This window comes from Triplophysa dalaica, chromosome 20, assembly GCF_015846415.1.
Source record: "Triplophysa dalaica isolate WHDGS20190420 chromosome 20, ASM1584641v1, whole genome shotgun sequence".
Lineage (NCBI taxonomy): Eukaryota > Metazoa > Chordata > Actinopteri > Cypriniformes > Nemacheilidae > Triplophysa > Triplophysa dalaica.
Genome location: NC_079561.1, coordinates 3,850,560 through 3,868,811, shown reverse-complemented (window position 1 = coordinate 3,868,811; position 18,252 = coordinate 3,850,560). Strand labels below are relative to the sequence as shown.

Sequence of the window (18,252 nt, the reverse complement as noted above, 5' to 3'; positions counted from 1 at the left end):
GGAGCTCATTAGAGATGGGCCAATGCAGCATCTTGTCTAAAGTTGCCTTATCGATTGGTATGGTTTATTTAAGTCGGGACGAGTGGTTGGATTATTTAGAGGATATGAGGGAAGTTTCTTGGAAATAGAGGTATTGATTTTGTCCGAGAAAATCAGGATACATGAATAGGTGCCACCTCTGCAGAAAGGCAGAGCTTGTGTTTCTCTTACAGATGTAATGTATTAGATTGATTCTCTGAATTGGGTATAACAACAAGTCTTTAAATTTAAAGTACATGTTGTGCCAATTAAATGAATGAATGGCTTTGAATACCAAGGGACATACAAAATTTGGTCTGTCATTTGATAATTGAAACAAAAACATATTTTGCATATTGGAACAGGAACCTGCAATACATTTTCCCAAGTGAACTACCATTAAGAGAACGCTGATGACATGAGTTTTGCAGTTATTTCGAACAGTGAATAATTTTAGACACCGTCACTGTTTATTTTCACACATTTGTTTATTTCCATTCATCTTTATGAATCTTCAAGTCCAATTTAATCTTGCTTTATTCACAATGTACCGTGTCTGCTCACAGACTCATCACACCTTAACTTCTCCTAGCAGTTCTACAACGTGTCAGTGAACATCCAGATTCAGTGTTATTTGATCAAATATAAATGTACCCTTTCAAGGGGAAGGACTATTCCATGCAAGTATTTGGATTCACATGGGTCCTGTTCTTTTTGTATAATATAAACAGTTATACTAAACCTTAACAGTGTCCTGGTTAAATAGGTCAAAGTAAAAAAAGTTATAGGTTATCTTGTGCCCCACTTGAAAGTTGCCTAGTTTTTACTGTGTTTCTGAGTTTCACATATGACTGCATGATACGAGTGAATTTAACCACAAAACACTGGGCCATTGTTTTAGGTTCAATATTTTACCCTTGAAAGGAGAAATATTCAACTTCCCCACAAAAAATCCAGAGAAGTAGAGGACAGAAACACTCACAGAGGCTTTCTCTTAAATCCACATACTACAATGAAAAGGATAATTTCATACAGTGCAGGCATCACACTGGAAAGTGGAGAAAGCAAAAGAAAAAACATGATTACGATCTTAATTCTGAGATCAATAGTATTTCATTTAAGACTGCTGATATTTACAGTTAAGATAACATTGGCATATGCAATTATATAAATGTCTGGTGTACAGAGATCCGAACCTCCCAAATGCCTTCATATGCATTTTTTAGATTTAAGGATATATTTATCATTTATCCGTTAACATCTTTCACAGAAATAGCTCAAATCAAACTGAATAAAGAGTGCAACCTGACTGACCTACAGAATGCAAAGATCCACCAATAGATGCTGCAAGTCCATTGCTCAAACAAAAAGAAGAGCAGAGATACACAACCACTGGCATGACATCCTATGGCTGAAAAGTCACAGTGAAGGAAAGACTTGTATTTGTTCTCATAATTTAAAAATAAATATTGTTTCGTAGTCAAACAATCAAGTTTTTCATTCCACAACATCTACTTGAATCTATGCTACAGCGCTACATGGAAGGATACACAGAAGAGCTTGATTGTTGTTAAACAAAGAGACTCCGGAGAAGAACCCCAGCAGTTCTATAGCAAACAGGCCAAGGGTCACAGATAATGCCACCACAAGCCTGCTCACAAATAAAATGATTATGAGAATGACAGATACACAAGCAAAATGGTAAACCACCACTGGTTACAGAATACTAATAACAAGGAATGCAAGTGTTGAGTTTTCTTTACCGCGTGTCCTCTGATCTGTATTCTTCATCAGTGTAGTCAAGGGGTAGACAAGCTCTGACACTGTTCTCCTGTAGAATGGTTTGTTAGCTTACACAAGGCTTAATATCTTATACATTATCATATAAATGCACTGCGTTCTTACCCTAGACCAAAAGATGATTATGACAATTACAAGGTGCCCGATGAGAGTCAAAAAACGGGCTGGAACCAGAGTAATTTCCATCGGCATTGAAACTAGAGAGAATTAAATACTCATTACTAGTTAAACAAGACATGAAATACTTACTGTATTGCTAACGTTAATGGTCTAATGTTGAATTTACTTACCGCTCTGTAATGAGTTAAACTTTGGTTAAATTGTTCGTTTATCGAGGTAAAAGGCAGATTTGTGTTCAAATCACCAATGACAAAAGTACAAACAACAACAAATAACTCGACTTTGTGCGTTTATCTGCAAGTTTTCCTCGCATCAGGTTGCTACGACAACACTCTTCTTCTACTCAGTCCATCGGTTGACAATTAAACAGCTTTATGCCGCCACCTACTGGCGGGAGTTGCCCTCTAACTCGAAAATGTCCGTTTTGAAAAGGTTATTTCGTTATAACGGTGACAAATAGTTTGTAACCGTGTGCTGTCTTTGGAAATATTACTGTTAGGAGCCCCTCTTTAAAGATCAATCTCAATTTATGGCCGATTCGCCTTCTTAAATCTCGTTACCAGCCCTAACTTTAGTAAATCTACAGCTCCATCTAGTGGGCAGACCTTTAAAAACTGTCCAAAAATTTTTTGCATGTGTCTTTTTCTCAGGCCATTTGATCATCAGTTATCACTTTAAAACACCATATTCAGTATCAGGTATCACCATATACCCCCATTTTACACACACACTGAGACACTATACTGAAGATTGGGGATTGATATGTTATGAGAAGAACATTGTCCCTGAACCAACATGTGACGCAACTTGTTCAGTATTTTTGTCAATAAACTGTTGGTAAAAGTGTTTTGGCGCTTTGACAACCAAATCAGCTGTAGCCTACCACGCAAGTAATCTAGAGAGGGCAAAGCCAATCATAACGCGACGTTGGTTAGAGAGGCGGGATTTAGCAAGGGCAAAGCCAATCATATTAGCGAGGTAAATTACGGAGGTGGGATTGCTGAGAAACTACACTTTCCATTTGTATTCAACAAATTGCGCAATTTTTACAGAATCCCGTTGTAAAATATGTTCAATTAAATAATTCCTGGATAAATTAATGTTAAATAAAATAAGTAATAAGTTTCAACCACAAGACACTGACGGATATCAGATGTTATATGTAAATGTATATTTATTATTTAATAAAATGTTTTGGTGCAGGGACAATTTGGTGTTCCGTCCCCACTATCCCTAACGTCAACCAAATCGACGCCCTACGTACGAAATTATCAACACAACTTTTGCTTTTTTGTATCTGTGCTTGTACAAATATTTTGTTTATTGTACAAATACATGTATTCTTACGCAAGTATCGAATATTTTTATATACATGTTATTTTCTATCATTTTATTTAATTAATCTTGTCATCTGTTTTACTAAGTCTGTTCTCTAGGTCTCGATATTTGAGCGTTTGCAACTAAAACAAAGTCCTTGTACAATTCTTGGAAATAAAAGTTCGTTCATTCATTCTTATTCTGTGACAAACATGTGTTGAACTTTATGTGGCGGATTCCCGGACAGGGTTTAAAGCAAGTAGACTAATTTAAATGTTAGAGGTGTCTTGATCGAAAACAACTTATACTGACATATGTTAAAATATATCAGTGCGATTGTTTTGTCTCAAGATGCACACAGTAATGTATTCTTGCAAAGTACCGTTATGCTTTTAAAACAATTTCAACTAAAGCCTAGTCCTGTTCCCTTTCCGGGAAACCACCCTATATATTTTATAATTATCTAACTATACATAAAAATACAAGATAGACACATTGTCAGGAGAAACCTTATTTAGGGTTATTCGAAGAGATCCATTAAAATACTTATTTCCGACGATTAATCAATGGTACTGATATATTTTGCATAGTCTGTCTAGAATGGGCCGGTCTATACGTCTCCTGCAGGTTACTATTGGAGCAGATAACCCCGAGTGAAATATCGCGAGATTTACATCCCCACTCGCTGCTGTAAAATGGAGAAGTTATGTTGAAGCGCAACCGAGGTAAGAGCTTAAATTAATATTTGTCTGTTATATGGAGACGCAAATGGCTTACTCAGTGGTACCCTTAACACCTACAGACCAAATAACTTGTGTTTTTAACGTGTCTTCTGTCAGTTAAATGAGTGTTTTGCTTGCTAAGACCGGACACTTTACTAATATATACCGCCATTTTTAATTTGTGGTCAGACTGAAGAGCATTGTGGTGTGTTGGATGCATGGACGATTGTGCGCGCGCATATTTATATGCAGTCAAATCTGTTTACATTCTGTATGCACAATGTCTACAATCTACTCTATATGGGTGTAAATGAAAGAGAATGTTACTTAACACTGACCAGAACGGAATCTGTCATGGTATGACTACGGAAGATGCTATGTGTGATAGCATGTGCCCATGTGATACATTACATGTATGATCTATAATTTTTGTCGCACCATGTTACAGCGTCAATTTTTATACCCCAGATTGTTCAAAAGTAGGCTTTAAAACACTGGGCGAGAATGTGTACACTATAAATAATCATGTCCTCAAGTACGGCACACAAAAACAGGTTTGACACCTAAATTCCTCTAATCTGGCCTTTAGGAAATAGTTCAAGACGAAAATATACTGTTGTGGGAGCATACTAATCTGCCTGGGGTTTAAATATAATGATTATAATGCTTTCTACTGGAGAATATACTGTTTAGAATTAGGCTATATATTTTCTAGTGCACATCGACAGATTTATTATATGATGAAAAATGCCAGCACTGTTAATGCCCCCCAATTAATAGTGATGGCTACAAAACAAAAAAATATTTGCACACATTATACACTATTTGTTTATTGATCAAAACGGTTCTAGAAAGGTCATGTGTTAATGCAAAACTACACTATACAGAAGGTGCAACTTTTGTGTTCAATTAATAAGAAAAATGATCTAATGTATCGCATTAGTTTCTGATGTCAGAATATTATACAGGCTCATATTTTAAAGTAATGTATAGCATGTTTGACAGCATTCAAGTAAATAAAAATAGTTTATCTTTTAGAAATTAGATCTTGTGTGTCCTGTACACAATGTTCATATATGCACAACGTTTATCGTGAACTTTACCATATAAAGGATAAATAATAGCAATCATATATGTTAGACTAGATCGGAAAATGCATAAAGTAATGATTCAAATTGAATTCTGTAATCAATCTACTTGAAATTCATCTAATCAACCAGTACACAAGTGATATTTTCTATACATTCATTTTTAACTTAAACTATTCTTCAGCATCACGTTTGACCCGCCACGTTCTATGTAGCTGCGCACATTAAGTGCAGCAGTAGAAAGTGAGAAATAGAGCGTCCACTAGTCAGTGTTATGGAAGGCCCGAGTGGGGAATGATTCAGCGAGATATTCTGCGTTTCTCAGCTAACCCACTAAACCAACGCATGCACGAGCATCAAGTCACCCGCCGCGGTGAGCTTCACCTGCCACATTCTACAAAGACGAAACGATTTCTGAAAATGAGCGAATAATATACGCTATGGTACGGCTGTGTCGGCGTGTATGCGCTCTGACAGACACTGTTTTTGTGAGCTTGAGATCTGAGAGGAGCGAGTTGGTTTTCCGGAGCAGGCCAAGTCAAGCCAGCCTGTAGATTAGACCGGAGCATGTGTGCTGCCGTCAGAAAAAATAAGGACCCGTATGGTGTAGTTCCTGACGTATTCCGTCTGTACTAAGGATCTTTCTCATGCTTGTTTGAATCTGTGCTTTGGTAAATATTGTAACCTTGAGTTGAAAGATTTATGGTTTGTGTTGACATGTTGAGCGGAATTGTTCGCGACTGTCTCGCGCTGCTTAGAGCCGTGTAGCCTCGCGAGCTCAAAGATGTCGCACTAGCGGCTATCGGTCATTTTCCTCACGGTCTCATTGGGGTTATTTCCACACATTTGAAGACTACCGGTGACCGTTGTGTTTTATTTGTGTTATTAAGAAAAGGTTAAAGAGGCATGACAATGTTTATCTGCACAGCTTAGCTTGCCGGGGTAGCCCATTAGCAAGAGAAAACTAGCTAGCATGTTAGCTATTCTTGTCATTCCAACTTCATTCTGTTTTCTGTCTTCTTTTCATTAGACATATTTGATTGTATATGTTTGGTAAGGTTCTTGTTTTCACCCCTCGCTGTTATTTTACCGATACTTGGGGGCCTTGTTTGTATTCTGTATTGTCTAATTTCGTTTGTGAGGGACGCTCTGGTTTGCTAATGTCATTGTAATTTTAGGTATGCGTTAACTAGCTGCTGTAATAACCATTGTGTCGCTTCCTCGAGCACAGCATGGTTTGGTTATCCGTCAACAAACATATTCGGGGTTTAAACATTGCTCTAACGTTATAGTACTAGAGTTAAATAAAGGTTTTTTTTTGTCAGAATTGTAATGGCAACGCTGTTGGCTTATTTCCTATGTCAGATTCTTTGACTACAAGCCAGTGCCCCTCTTTGACCGGGTTCAAGGTCTTAAATCAGTTTGAGTTCTCCGAAGGAATGGATAGGATTCTAGAAATCTTAACTTAATATTAACAGCCAATTCAAATGAATTGATTGGATTTACTGTGAGCATGCTTGTTGGATGACACTAGACTGCTTATGCCCAGTTATTGTGCGGTTCCCCAAATCTAGACTAATGTGGGTTGATGCTTCCCAAACTGTCCTTCTCATTTGGTGCAGACCTTCTGTTTCCTTGCCAGCTTTGATAGCAAAGGAATCCAGTTTTGAGCATTTACTACAACTTTATTTATGATATATACAGTTGATAAAATCTCAAGCTGCGTTGCATTTGAAAGAAAGCCCACAGCTATCTTTACTCTGGGGGAGTGTTTCATTTTCATCTGTCTCCTTTTAGGTTTTGCACATGAAAAATGCCGTTAAGTTGGAATTGCCAAATCGTATACTGTAAGTTCTTTACCTTGGTTTCTCTGTTTTTGAGTTTACCTGTCTTAACAAAGAGCTTAATGGTTTAAAGTGTTTGCTTTTGTCTAAATTTGGATTCTGGGGTGTTCATGAAAGTGCAATTATTTCTCCTACTTCAAAAATAAAACCACCTCATAGACTTTTTTTCACTTTACTGTAGCATAGCTATGTTTTTCTAAATGTTGCATGTATTCACTCTTAAATTGAGTAAGCTTTTTATTATTTACATTTATGATTCAATGCTTTCATTATAGGAACAGAGTGTAGAAATTAGTAACCATGAAGGTTGACAGAAGCAAATTGAAGAAGACCCCAACTGAAGCGGTCAGTATGCCTTATTACTCATGTACTTAAAAGTGTGTGTGCTCTGATGGAATTCCTAACTGTTGACATGTTCATGTGTTCCTCCCTTAGCCTGCCGACTGCAGGACTCTCATAGAGAAGTTGAAGGGATGCAGCGATGAACAACTGTTACTGGAACTCCAGCAAATCAAGACCTGGAACATCGGAAAGGTGGGAAATAGGCTATACACTAGCCGTTGTAACACCTTCAAGTGTAGTTTTTTGGTAATTTTGGTTTTAGTGTTCTTACAATACACACTTTTAGCTGCCTACTTCCCTTTCACAGTGTGAACTGTATCATTGGGTGGACCTGCTGGACCGCTTTGATGGCATCCTCTGTGATGCGGGACAGACAGTGGAGAACATGTCGTGGTTGTTGGTTTGTGACCGGCCAGAGAATGGGCAACTAAAAGCCTTATTGCTGGCGGTGCTCAACTTCACCGCACTGTTAATTGAATACAGTTTTTCAAGGCACCTGTACAGCTCTATAGAGGTACGAACAACACCCCTGTTTAGTAGGGTTGTCTAACACATGGCTCTGTTAGTCTTAATTGGTTTTAATCATGAATTGACTTGGTATTTATTTCTTTGTGTCTGTAGCACTTGACCACCCTTCTAGCATCATGTGACATGCAGGTGGTTCTGTCTGTGTTGAATCTTCTGTATGTATTCAGCAAACGTTCCAACTACATTACCAGACTGGGCTCCGATAAGAGAAGCCCATTGCTTGCCCGTCTACAACATCTGGCTGAGGTATGATAAACGTTTAATAATTTTTTTGTCATCACAGACATTATGTAAAGATACTTTACATTGATTGATATGCCAGTATAGAAAGCATCTGCAAGAGTAGATACTTTATATACATTTACTGCTGCACCAGTGTGCAGTATTAGACAAAAATTCATGTCCTGATTTATAAAATGTAATAAATTGCATCCTTAATTCTAGTATGAATATTTCAGTTTAAGTTGAAATTGGTTCACTTGTAGTACCACTTTTAACCAAAGCAGCACGATGACCTGGTTCTGTACAGACAGGTGCTGCCATGGCTTCAGTTCACTGACATTTCAAGGCTGATGGTTGTTGTCTTTCCATCCTACACTTTTCCTGAGTTTGTTTTCTCTGTCATAGAGCTGGGGTGGGAAGGAGAATGGCTTTGGTCTTGCTGAGTGCTGCAGAGATCTGCCGATGTCGGTATGGAGTTTTTGTTGTATTATTTTGTCATGCAATACATAATATGTAATTGAATCTAGTTGTGGTGAGTTATTGTATCAGGGCTAGTGTCAAAACACTTTTGGACCAGTTGAGTCGTTAGCCAGTTTTGTGTTGTCACTTAATCAAATGTCTGGTAAATTTTTTGATTCTTTATTCCAAATGCACTTAAACATCTTAATTTCTTTTATGTTTTGCCTGAGCATGCAATGAATTGCTTTTCAGTCCATTCTGATGCATCTATTTGTGCTTTGCAGAAATATCCACCAAGTGCCACAACACTGCACTTTGAGTTCTATGCAGAACCCGGGTCAGAGGTCAAAGTGGAAAAGAAGGTACAAATGAAGTCTCTGTTGTTTTTCTCTTGTTGTGTTTTTTTTTTTTAAACCATTTATGTTTCTTTTATCCTGATTCGTCTTTCTGTACAACCATAACATTCAATCTTTTTGTTCTTATAATTGCCTTTTCAACAGTCGAGCAGCAATACGCTACACTACATTCATATCGAACAACTTGATAAGGTGAGTTCCACTGGTTGTTTTCATTGCCGTCCATTGTGGAACAATTACAAGCGTAGGCTTTTAATAGTTATTGATTACACTTCAATCTAATTTCGGCTGTTCCCTGACGCACCTGTAGATTTCAGAGAGTCCATCAGAGATCATGGAGTCTCTGACGGCCATGTACAACATCCCTAAAGACAAACAAATATTGCTTTTCACGCACATTCGCCTGGCTCATGGCTTCTCCAACCACAAGAGGAGGCTGCAGGCAGTGCAAGCCAGGCTGCATGCCATCTCCATACTCGGTAAGTTAATCTTTTGGTACTAAACGAAATAAGAACAGGTACTTATTTTCACAAAACCGCACTAGGTTTTGCTTTTTGTCTGCCAAGTTTGATATTTTTCATGATATTTATGTATACTTGTATATTTTTTTGCAGTGTACTCCAATGCCCTCCAGGAGTCGGCTAACAGCATACTGTACAATGGGCTTATAGAAGAGCTAGTAGATGTGCTTCAGATCACAGACAAACAGCTAGTGGTGGGTGACTGCTAAACTTCATTGTAATTGTAATTCTTGTATTAAGAGTTAAGAGGATTTGGCAAGTAGTGGCAGTTTTGCATTTTCCATAAAAGTAAAAACTTTAAGGATTCATCGAAAGGAAAATTATTTGCCGAAGCCAATTAAAAATGAAACACTTGGCCGAAAACTGAACATGGCTTTTCGCATTTCATTTATTTAGCCAATTATTTCACTGTAAAAAGTGTCATTCAACAAACTAAAAATATGAATAAACTAAAACTGTTGGATTATTATAGGCTACACTTCAAAATGATTTAAAGGGTGTCATATGACACGGTTAAAACTAATAACATTGTTTGTTTTAGATGTAACGCAATGTGTATACACGATTGAAGATTCAAAAACGCTGTATTTTCCACATACCGTGCAATTTTATATCTCCTCTTTGCTACGCCTCTCTGAAACATGCAGATTTTTTACAAATCTCATCGCTCTGAAATGCAAGGAAATGTAACACCTCTTACCATATCTGGATCATATTTGGAATTTTCTCAGGGCCATTTAAAATGTAGAAATTAATGAATGCATAATAATCGTGATTTTTCCTCCGACTATAATCGTACCAACAAAATCTATTATCGGTTCAATCCCTACTTCAGACTGGAGCAGGTGGTCTGACAGTAGCTCCGCCGCTAGTGCCATCCTTTGACATCATACAGTGGTCGCGTGCACACAGTTCCCTGTACGAAACAACTTGTCAAAGTTTATTGTGTGCATCCCAGCCACGTGTGCACCTTAAGAGTCAGCTTTTGTGGGCGTTGTTTGGAGAGGAGGGACGTGAACTGAAATGGTGATCTGTCAGAATTGACAGATGGGTCTGAATGAAAATTTGCTTTAAGATAGAATGCATCTTTTGTGCCAACGCTTTAATTTTTGCAATTGTACATGTCTTATACATGCATGGGCAACTTAAACACTCCAAAGACATAGAAAAACACATATTCGTGCCATATGCAAACATCCATGCAAGCAACCCTGAAAGACAACCATTTCAGTTCATGTCTCGCCTCTCCAAACTCCGCCCACAAAAGATGACTGTTAAGGTGCACTAGTGTCCAGTATGCACAGGACATACTTTGAAAAGTTGTTTAGTACAGGGAACTGTGTGCACACGGCCACTGTATGATGTCAGACCGCACACTGCAGTCTTTGAAGGACACAAGTTACCAACCGTTAAAGACGCTTTGATTCAGAGATTTACTCCGTCACTCTCTCTCTCTCTTCTGCCGAACATTCAATGCAGCCCTAATAAATTTGTTATCTGTAACATGATGAGATTGCTAAAAATATCTCTTTCTAGCAATTCTTTGCAGTGAAATAATTTGTTGTTTTTAATTTTTCAGGACATCAAAGCTGCCTCTTTGCGCACTTTGACCTCCATAGTCCACCTGGAACGAACCCCCAAACTCTCCAACATAATCGACTGCACAGGAACAGCCTCCTACCATGGATTTCTACCTGTGCTCGTCCGCAACTGCATACAGGCTATGATTGGTGAGGATGTTGGCTAATTGTACTCTGCTTCATCTCATCTAGGATTTCTACTTTGGTGATATTCTGATCTTCTTCCCCTGTTGTTTCAGACCCACTGATGGAACCGTACCCACATCAATTTGCCACAGCCCTTTTCTCCTTTCTTTATCACCTGGCCAGTTATGATGCAGGTGGTGAGGCCTTAGTATCTTGTGGCATGATGGAAGCTTTGCTTAAGGTTGGTGGTTTGCCTGTTTGTTACCACTTTCTTTCTCTCATTTTTGCATCTGGATCTTTCATTGTTTGAGTTGCTGTTCTGTCGGGACGTGTCATGAACTGTGTCTCCTCTTTAGGTGATCAAGTTCCTTGGAGACGAGCAGGACCAGATAACCTTTGTGACACGGGCAGTGAGAGTTGTGGATCTCATCACCAATCTGGACATGGCTGCTTTTCAGTCCCATGGCGGCCTCTCAATCTTTATCAGCAGGCTGGAGGTACTGAAAGCCCCCCAAATGGCTTGTTCATCCCCATGTTCCTGCATTGACTTTGCAGCTTTTTGCCCTCTGCTCTTTTGCTGACCGAATGTGACCCCATTGTTTCTCTGTGCAGCATGAAGTTGACCTCTCCAGAAAAGAGTGCCCTTTTGTAATCAAACCAAAGATCCAGAGGCCTAGCACAACTTCTGAGGCAGAGGATATGGACACTGACATGGACAGTTAGTAGCACCTCTTCCATGTGTACTATGTGTTGTTGTTTTGTTGTAACAAAAGCATGGCTGTTTCTTGCCCAATTTGCTCATAATGCAGTTGTCTCTTTAGTGTCAGAGGTTGCCATGGAGAGCAGTCCTGGCCCTTCCACTTCCTCTGGTTCCAGAACAGAGACAGACTCCCGAGCACAGAGCAATACAGCCAGCGCCCCCAGAGCAGGTACAACATTTACAGTTTCTTAAAAGTTGTAGTAGTATAGAATGAACTCTAAACTGTTGGATAATATTATTGTTTCCTAACAGGTGTGCAGTGCATCCCTCAGAGGGCCGCTCTGTTGAAATCGATGTTGAACTTCTTGAAAAAAGCCATCCAGGACCCTGCGTTCTCTGACGGCATTCGTCATGGTATTTATTCTGTTGTTGTAATTGTTATAAAACATATTACTGTAATTGTTTTAATTTTGGTTACTAGGGCGTAATTTGCTCAAAGTGATGTTCATTGTCTTTTCGTTCTCATTATAGTAATGGACGGTTCCCTGCCTACCTCTCTGAAACACATTATCAGTAATGCAGAGTATTATGGACCCTCACTGTTTCTCCTAGGTAAGCACACAGAGGATAGCACCTTTGGTCTTGCTAATGTAAAATTAATTTCTTCTGGACAACTTTGTGTGTATCAGACTTGGAGGTAACATCATCTCACAAGAGGAGAAAATCACATAAAAAAAGACACTTTCATTAGTTTCAATCTTTTTTGTATTCTTTATTAGTCTGGTTTCTGTACTCATTCTCTTTTTCTCTTTTTGTATTCAGCGACAGAAGTGGTGACCGTGTTTGTGTTCCAGGAGCCCTCTTTACTATCTTCTCTGCAGGACAATGGTCTCACTGATGTCATGCTACACGCATTGCTCATCAAAGATGTGAGTATGCCTCTTTTTCTTTTTCGTTCTCACGGTCTTGTTTTCTTTCACTTCTTATTTATTTGGTTCTTGTTTTTTGCCATGCCCACTCATTCCATTCAGTGTATTCCATTCACGCATGTTGTCTCTTTCGTTACCTCTCATCTATAACGCTTCAATCCAGGGGCCCAGATATAATAATAGTTACATTTTTGATATGGCTGATTGGGGTGTGAATAAGGTTGAGTAAAAGGGTAGCTTAGGGTCAAACTAATGTTTGTTTTCACTCTTATGTTTGTGCAGGTCCCTGCCACAAGGGAGGTGCTGGGTTCTCTACCCAATGTCTTCAGTGCCCTGTGTCTGAATGCTCGGGGTCTGCACTCCTTTGTGCAGTGTCAGCCCTTCGAGCGGCTGTTCAAGGTCCTTCTCTCGCCAGACTACCTGCCTGCCATGCGCCGCAGACGCAGCTCTGACCCTCTCGGTAAGCAACCTTTATAGATGCCGGCAGTTGTGATAGGGGATAATGGAAATTAGTTTGTAACCATGTGTTTCTATGTAACAGGAGACACTGCCTCCAATTTGGGAAGTGCTGTTGATGAGCTAATGCGGCACCAGCCCACATTAAAAACAGACGCGACGACAGCCATCATCAAGGTAAAGTGGCTAGTGCTGAAACATTTTTCCATGCCATCTATAGAAATGCCATTCGTATGCAATGATACTTCATATTTAAGTAAATTTTTATTAATTTATTTTATAGTTGCTGGAGGAGATTTGCAACTTGGGTAGATCACCAGAGTACATCTGCCAGAAACCATCTATTCAGAAGGCGGATGGGACCGTTACTGTGCCTCCAGCTCGCTCAAACCATGCTGCAGAGGAGGCATCCAGCGAGGATGAGGAGGAGGAAGAGGCTCTACATACCTTTAGCCAACAGCAGGGGGAGCCAGAAAGCAACAGACAGTTAGTACCTCATAACAATATCAACCTTTTAGATCTGCAAGAGCTGCAAGGAAACAATAATTCTTACTGTCATTGAATCTAAGCTGCTTTTTCATGAACGTGTGAATCAGAGGATATTGAATAAACCATGTCGGTAACAAATGAATGATGTTTTACAGAGTGGTGGGCACAGAGGAGCGAATTCCCATCCCTCTTATGGATTACATCCTCAATGTGGTATGTGCTTACTCGGATCCTCTGCATCCTGCTTTATCTCATTCTTCTTCTTCTGACTGTCTAAGAAGCCTGAATTCAGTAGAGATACATGTAAAATATATATATTTTTTTTAGATGAAATTTGTGGAGTCCATACTAAGTAATAACACCACAGATGACCACTGTCAGGAGTTTGTAAATCAGAAGGGCCTCCTGCCGCTAGTGTCAATCCTTGGGCTTCCCAACCTGCCCATAGACTTCCCCACCTCTGCTGCCTGCCAAGCTGTTGCAGGAGTCTGCAAATCAATACTGGTGAGATTGAAACCTACTAACAAAATGTACCTTTCTGTTACTGTGCCAGTAATTTAGTTATTGTTATATTTCCGCCTTGATTCAAAATACATTCTCTTTCTCACTGTGGTTTAGACTTTGTCTCATGAGCCTAAGGTTCTGCAAGAGGGTTTGTGTCAGTTGGACAGCATATTGTCTGCTCTGGAGCCTCTTCATCGGCCCATCGAGTTTCCTGGTGGCTCTGTGCTGCTGAGAGAGCTGGCCAATGCAGGCCATGTCACCGATGCCACACTGTCGGCACGTGCCACCCCGCTGCTGCACGCCCTGACGGCGGCACACGCGTACATCCTAATGTTTGTCCATACCTGCAGAGTCGGACAGGTGGGTTTCAGCTTAGGCTTTTATACCTCATGTTTTATGCTCTTCTCCTCTTCCCCAGCTTCATTATATTTCCCAGTTTATAGTGTGCTTATTGTTGGCTGTTAAGGAAAACTGTTCCATATTATAGAATATCTGTAAATATAATTGTAATAGAAACATCTTTGAGGTATAAACTGTCAGTATGTGATACCTCTTGCGGTTTGTCTTTCAGAGCGAGATCCGTGCTATCTCTGTGAACCAGTGGGGTTCTCAGCTGGGTCTTAGTGTTCTTAACAAACTCAGTCAGCTCTACTGCTCTCTAGTGTGGGAGAGCACAGTGCTGCTGTCCCTCTGTACACCAAATAGGTCAGTATTGCTCACAACCATTGCACTGGCATTTATAAGTCCAGTCCACGTTTAAACTTTGCAGAGTCTTGTGCTAAAATTAACTGAGATTGAAAAACTTAAAAAAATTAGGTATAGTGCAGAATTGAATTGTCTCATAAGAAGTGTCTCGTCAGTTGTTTAGCTAACTACATTTGTTTCCTTTTTTGTAATTGGATGGGTTGATGTTTTGCAGTTTGCCTCCTGGCTGTGAGTTTGGTCAGGCTGACATGCAGAAGCTTGTGCCTAAGGAAGAAAAACCCTCGAGCAGCGCAACCGCAGCTGCCGGCAGAAGAACTGGTAACACAATAGCTGTGTTTTATTAGTTCTGGGTGATACTCTACTTGTCTTTGCCGTTTTAATTGGTTGATTTTATTTAAGCCAGAAGTATCTCCTTTTCTCTTTCCTCTCCTTTTGCACGTCAGTTCCCCTTACTAAAGTGTCTTTTTTTACTGTTTTGCATTTGGTTTTTCTTTTCTAAAGCCCCTTTCTCTCTGCCAGCTGATACGGAGAGCCTCTCTGTCGGAGTGGATCCCTCTGCTCAGGGTTTGCTGGAAGGAATTGGGCTCGATGGAGACTCCCTTGCTCCCATGGAAACGGATGAACCCACAGTCGTTGACCCGAAGGCCAAGTCCAAACTCACACCTGCGATGGCAACACGTATCAAGCAAATCAAACCTTTACTCTCAGGTCAGTACCTGGCTTTTTACTCTTGAGATCTTAATCTCGTTTTACTTTGCAATGTCCCATTTTGAACTGGTATGTTTTCCTTCCCCAGCCTCCTCTCGTTTGGGTAGGGCTCTGGCAGAGCTGTTTGGGTTGCTGGTGAAGCTTTGCGTGGGCTCACCTGTACGCCAAAGACGTTCTCACCACACCACCAGCACAGGCACCGCCCCAACACCAGCAGCGCGGTCCACTGCTTCCTCTCTTACTAAACTCCTAACCAAGGGCTTGAGCTGGCAGCCACCTCCATACACCCCAACCCCACGCTTCAGGTGCTTAAAGTTTTCTCCTTTATTAAGAGCATTTGTATAATGCTATTGCTATAGTGCTAGTATCTTTAATGATGTACCACAGCATACTGAGCACTGTGATTACTGAAGGTATGTGAAAGGATTCTAAATGTGCTTCTGTGTCATGATTCAGGTTGACGTTCTTTATCTGCTCTGTGGGCTTCACCTCCCCCATGTTGTTTGACGAAAGGAAGTATCCTTACCATCTGATGCTGCAGAAATTCTTCTGTTCTGGGGGCCATGATGCTTTGTTTGAGTGAGTGGACAAGATCTTCTTCATTGTTTAGTAGACCAGTGCATCAAAAAAGGCCAGTGTGTCCCCCCCAATCGTTGATGATCTAGAAGGCTTTTATTAGGGGTGGGAGAAAAAATCGATTCACATATTAATATTGATTCTTCGACTTTTAACTCTTTCCTTGCCAGCCTTTAAAAAAAAAAATTTTGCCAGCCAACGCTGCAATCTTCATTTGATCGTTTTTATCACCCCTTAGATTTGGTTTGGTTTCTTCAAAAATGCATCACTATGATTTCATTAAATAACATTTTTTTTGTCAAATATTCCACCCAGATTACACTCGGAATCATTAAAACAGATAAATGCATATTTTCTAGGTTCAGAGATTCTGTATTTTATCCAAAGGTGTGGAGCAGCGCCACCAGCTGTACAACAGTATAAACACCTTTTGCTGTAATAACTCTTCTTTGGCAGCAATTCGTCAATGGCGGTGAAAGAGTTAATGAATGATAATTTTGTCATACAATGTGGTAATTCGTTGTTTAACCTACAGCACCAATGAGTCGTGTTTAATTACTATTATGTACTTGTTTACAATCTGACAACAGATAGGCTTTACTGGGCACTCGGTTATATTAAAATACAAGAGTAGGAGCAAAGTTACTAACACTAGTTTGACTGAGTGCAAATGTGACACGATGACATCTTAAATATGCTAATTAGTACATCAAGAATAGGTTCTGAATCGAATCGTGAGGGACCAAACGATTCCCACTCCTTATTACTATATATATTTATTATATTTGAGTTGTTTACAAGTTTTTCTTTCTGTTTTTCAGGACATTTAACTGGGCCCTGTCCATGGGAGGAAAGTTTTCTGTGTCAGAGGGCCTGGAACACTCAGAGTTGCCTGACGGAACAGGGGAATTCTTAGATGCCTGGTTGATGCTGGTAGAGAAGATGGTCAACCCCAGCACTGTACTGGACTCTCCACATTCTTTACCTGCTAAAGTGCCTGGAGCGACCCCTAACGCGCCCCAGTTTAGCGCCTTACGTTTCCTAATTGTCACCCAAAAGGTATTCATTTTGTTAATCTCTGTAGATAAAATATAAGTAGAAAAGGTTTTAATTTCTCCAATCTTTGTTTAGGCTGCATTCAGTTGTATCCGTAATCTGTGGAACCGTAAGCCCTTGAAGGTCTACGGTGGGCGCATGGCTGAGTCCATGCTGGCCATTTTGTGTCACATTCTGCGAGGAGAGCCCATCATCCAGGAACGGCTGTCCAAAGAAAGAGAGGGGACGGCTCGACCTGATGAGGAGAGCAGCTCCTCGTCAACCCCCGCAGGACCTACTGGGCCTCCGGGATCAGGGGCAGTCGTTGCAGAGGGAGTGGCTGCAAGTGCTAATGGGAACGCTGCTGGTAGCTCTGCAGAGGAGGCGACCAACTCTGCAACCCGCAGAGAGCCACAAGTCAACCCGGCTCAGCTCACTCAGGTACCACTTGGGGCTTTAACGCAAGTAATATAGTCTTATGCCTACCTGTCAAATGAACCATTACAGTACACTTATTATCTTTGCTTTCTATGCAGCTAACTGACATGGGCTTCTCCAGAGAACATGCTACGGAGTCTCTTCTGAACACCAGCACTATGGAGCAGGCCACTGAGTACTTGCTTACACACCCTCCGCCACTGCTCAGCGCAGCTGTCAGAGTAAGACCCTAACACACCTGTCTCTCTCTTGCACCGACACACACAACCATGGGCATAGAGACAGGTTGCACATAGTAAGAATAAGCTGGCGTAGTTACTAGGGGTGGGAGAAAAATTTGATTCACAATTAATATTGATTTAATCTGCAAGCGATTCGAATCGATTCACAAATAATATGCTAATACTAATATACTGTAATAAGGTGACGTCTTTGGAACAAGTAAGGCGGAAGTCAACTGCAAGAACCTTGCACTCCTCACAAGACAACACAGCGGAGCATATAAGAGGATTAGTTAAAGGGAGAAATGCATATACATTCAGCCCTTTAGGACTAAACTGGAAGATAAACTTAATACATTTTTAGGATGTTCTTTCTCTGCATCTGCTCTGTGCATTGAGTGAACTACAGGGTGAAACGGCGTGTTCAATTTACTATACTGTAGCTGAC

The 18,252-nt window shown here is 40.2% G+C and overlaps 2 protein-coding genes across 3 annotated transcripts in view; one reads left to right on the top strand and one right to left on the bottom strand.

Annotated features, from left to right (window-relative positions):
- Window positions 1–510: 510 nt before the first annotated feature.
- Window positions 511–2,432, bottom strand: tmem107l (transmembrane protein 107 like). Its single transcript, XM_056733522.1, has 6 exons — window positions 2,109–2,432; window positions 1,924–2,015; window positions 1,782–1,849; window positions 1,569–1,669; window positions 1,333–1,429; window positions 511–1,066 (listed from the first exon to the last, which is right to left on the bottom strand). Exons 2-6 carry the CDS (start codon window positions 2,008–2,010, stop codon window positions 997–999), a joined length of 423 nt encoding a protein of 140 aa, XP_056589500.1. The 5' UTR covers window positions 2,011–2,015; window positions 2,109–2,432; the 3' UTR covers window positions 511–996.
- A 1,506-nt stretch (window positions 2,433–3,938) lies between these two features.
- Window positions 3,939–18,252, top strand: part of huwe1 (HECT, UBA and WWE domain containing E3 ubiquitin protein ligase 1) — a 37,494-nt gene continuing 23,180 nt past the window's right edge. For both annotated transcript variants that reach the window (XR_008904790.1, XM_056732328.1), the window contains exons 1-33: window positions 3,939–3,980; window positions 6,863–6,912; window positions 7,185–7,254; window positions 7,345–7,443; window positions 7,559–7,765; window positions 7,873–8,025; window positions 8,407–8,469; window positions 8,745–8,822; window positions 8,961–9,008; window positions 9,127–9,295; window positions 9,431–9,531; window positions 10,917–11,067; window positions 11,157–11,284; window positions 11,400–11,540; window positions 11,656–11,761; window positions 11,865–11,972; window positions 12,056–12,157; window positions 12,275–12,355; window positions 12,566–12,672; window positions 12,955–13,132; window positions 13,214–13,305; window positions 13,412–13,614; window positions 13,773–13,830; window positions 13,945–14,121; window positions 14,236–14,481; window positions 14,693–14,826; window positions 15,041–15,144; window positions 15,328–15,534; window positions 15,623–15,839; window positions 15,991–16,113; window positions 16,932–17,169; window positions 17,242–17,586; window positions 17,682–17,804. Coding sequence is in view for 1 of the 2 variants with exons in the window: in XM_056732328.1 (XP_056588306.1) it covers window positions 7,210–7,254; window positions 7,345–7,443; window positions 7,559–7,765; window positions 7,873–8,025; window positions 8,407–8,469; window positions 8,745–8,822; window positions 8,961–9,008; window positions 9,127–9,295; window positions 9,431–9,531; window positions 10,917–11,067; window positions 11,157–11,284; window positions 11,400–11,540; window positions 11,656–11,761; window positions 11,865–11,972; window positions 12,056–12,157; window positions 12,275–12,355; window positions 12,566–12,672; window positions 12,955–13,132; window positions 13,214–13,305; window positions 13,412–13,614; window positions 13,773–13,830; window positions 13,945–14,121; window positions 14,236–14,481; window positions 14,693–14,826; window positions 15,041–15,144; window positions 15,328–15,534; window positions 15,623–15,839; window positions 15,991–16,113; window positions 16,932–17,169; window positions 17,242–17,586; window positions 17,682–17,804 (4,332 nt within the window). In the remaining variant the exon portion in view is untranslated. The remainder of the gene's footprint in view (window positions 3,981–6,862; window positions 6,913–7,184; window positions 7,255–7,344; window positions 7,444–7,558; window positions 7,766–7,872; window positions 8,026–8,406; window positions 8,470–8,744; window positions 8,823–8,960; window positions 9,009–9,126; window positions 9,296–9,430; window positions 9,532–10,916; window positions 11,068–11,156; window positions 11,285–11,399; window positions 11,541–11,655; window positions 11,762–11,864; window positions 11,973–12,055; window positions 12,158–12,274; window positions 12,356–12,565; window positions 12,673–12,954; window positions 13,133–13,213; window positions 13,306–13,411; window positions 13,615–13,772; window positions 13,831–13,944; window positions 14,122–14,235; window positions 14,482–14,692; window positions 14,827–15,040; window positions 15,145–15,327; window positions 15,535–15,622; window positions 15,840–15,990; window positions 16,114–16,931; window positions 17,170–17,241; window positions 17,587–17,681; window positions 17,805–18,252) is intronic.

Coding starts and splice junctions, on each gene's coding strand:
- tmem107l (XM_056733522.1), bottom strand. CDS start 2,010: ATGCCGATGGAAATTACTCTGGTTCCAGCCCGTTTTTTGACTCTCATC. Junction 1,670..1,781: donor TACAGATCAGAGGACACGCG/GTAAAGAAAACT, acceptor ATTTGTGAGCAG/GCTTGTGGTGGCATTATCTG. Junction 1,067..1,332: donor TGGATCTTTGCATTCTGTAG/GTCAGTCAGGTT, acceptor TCCACTTTCCAG/TGTGATGCCTGCACTGTATG.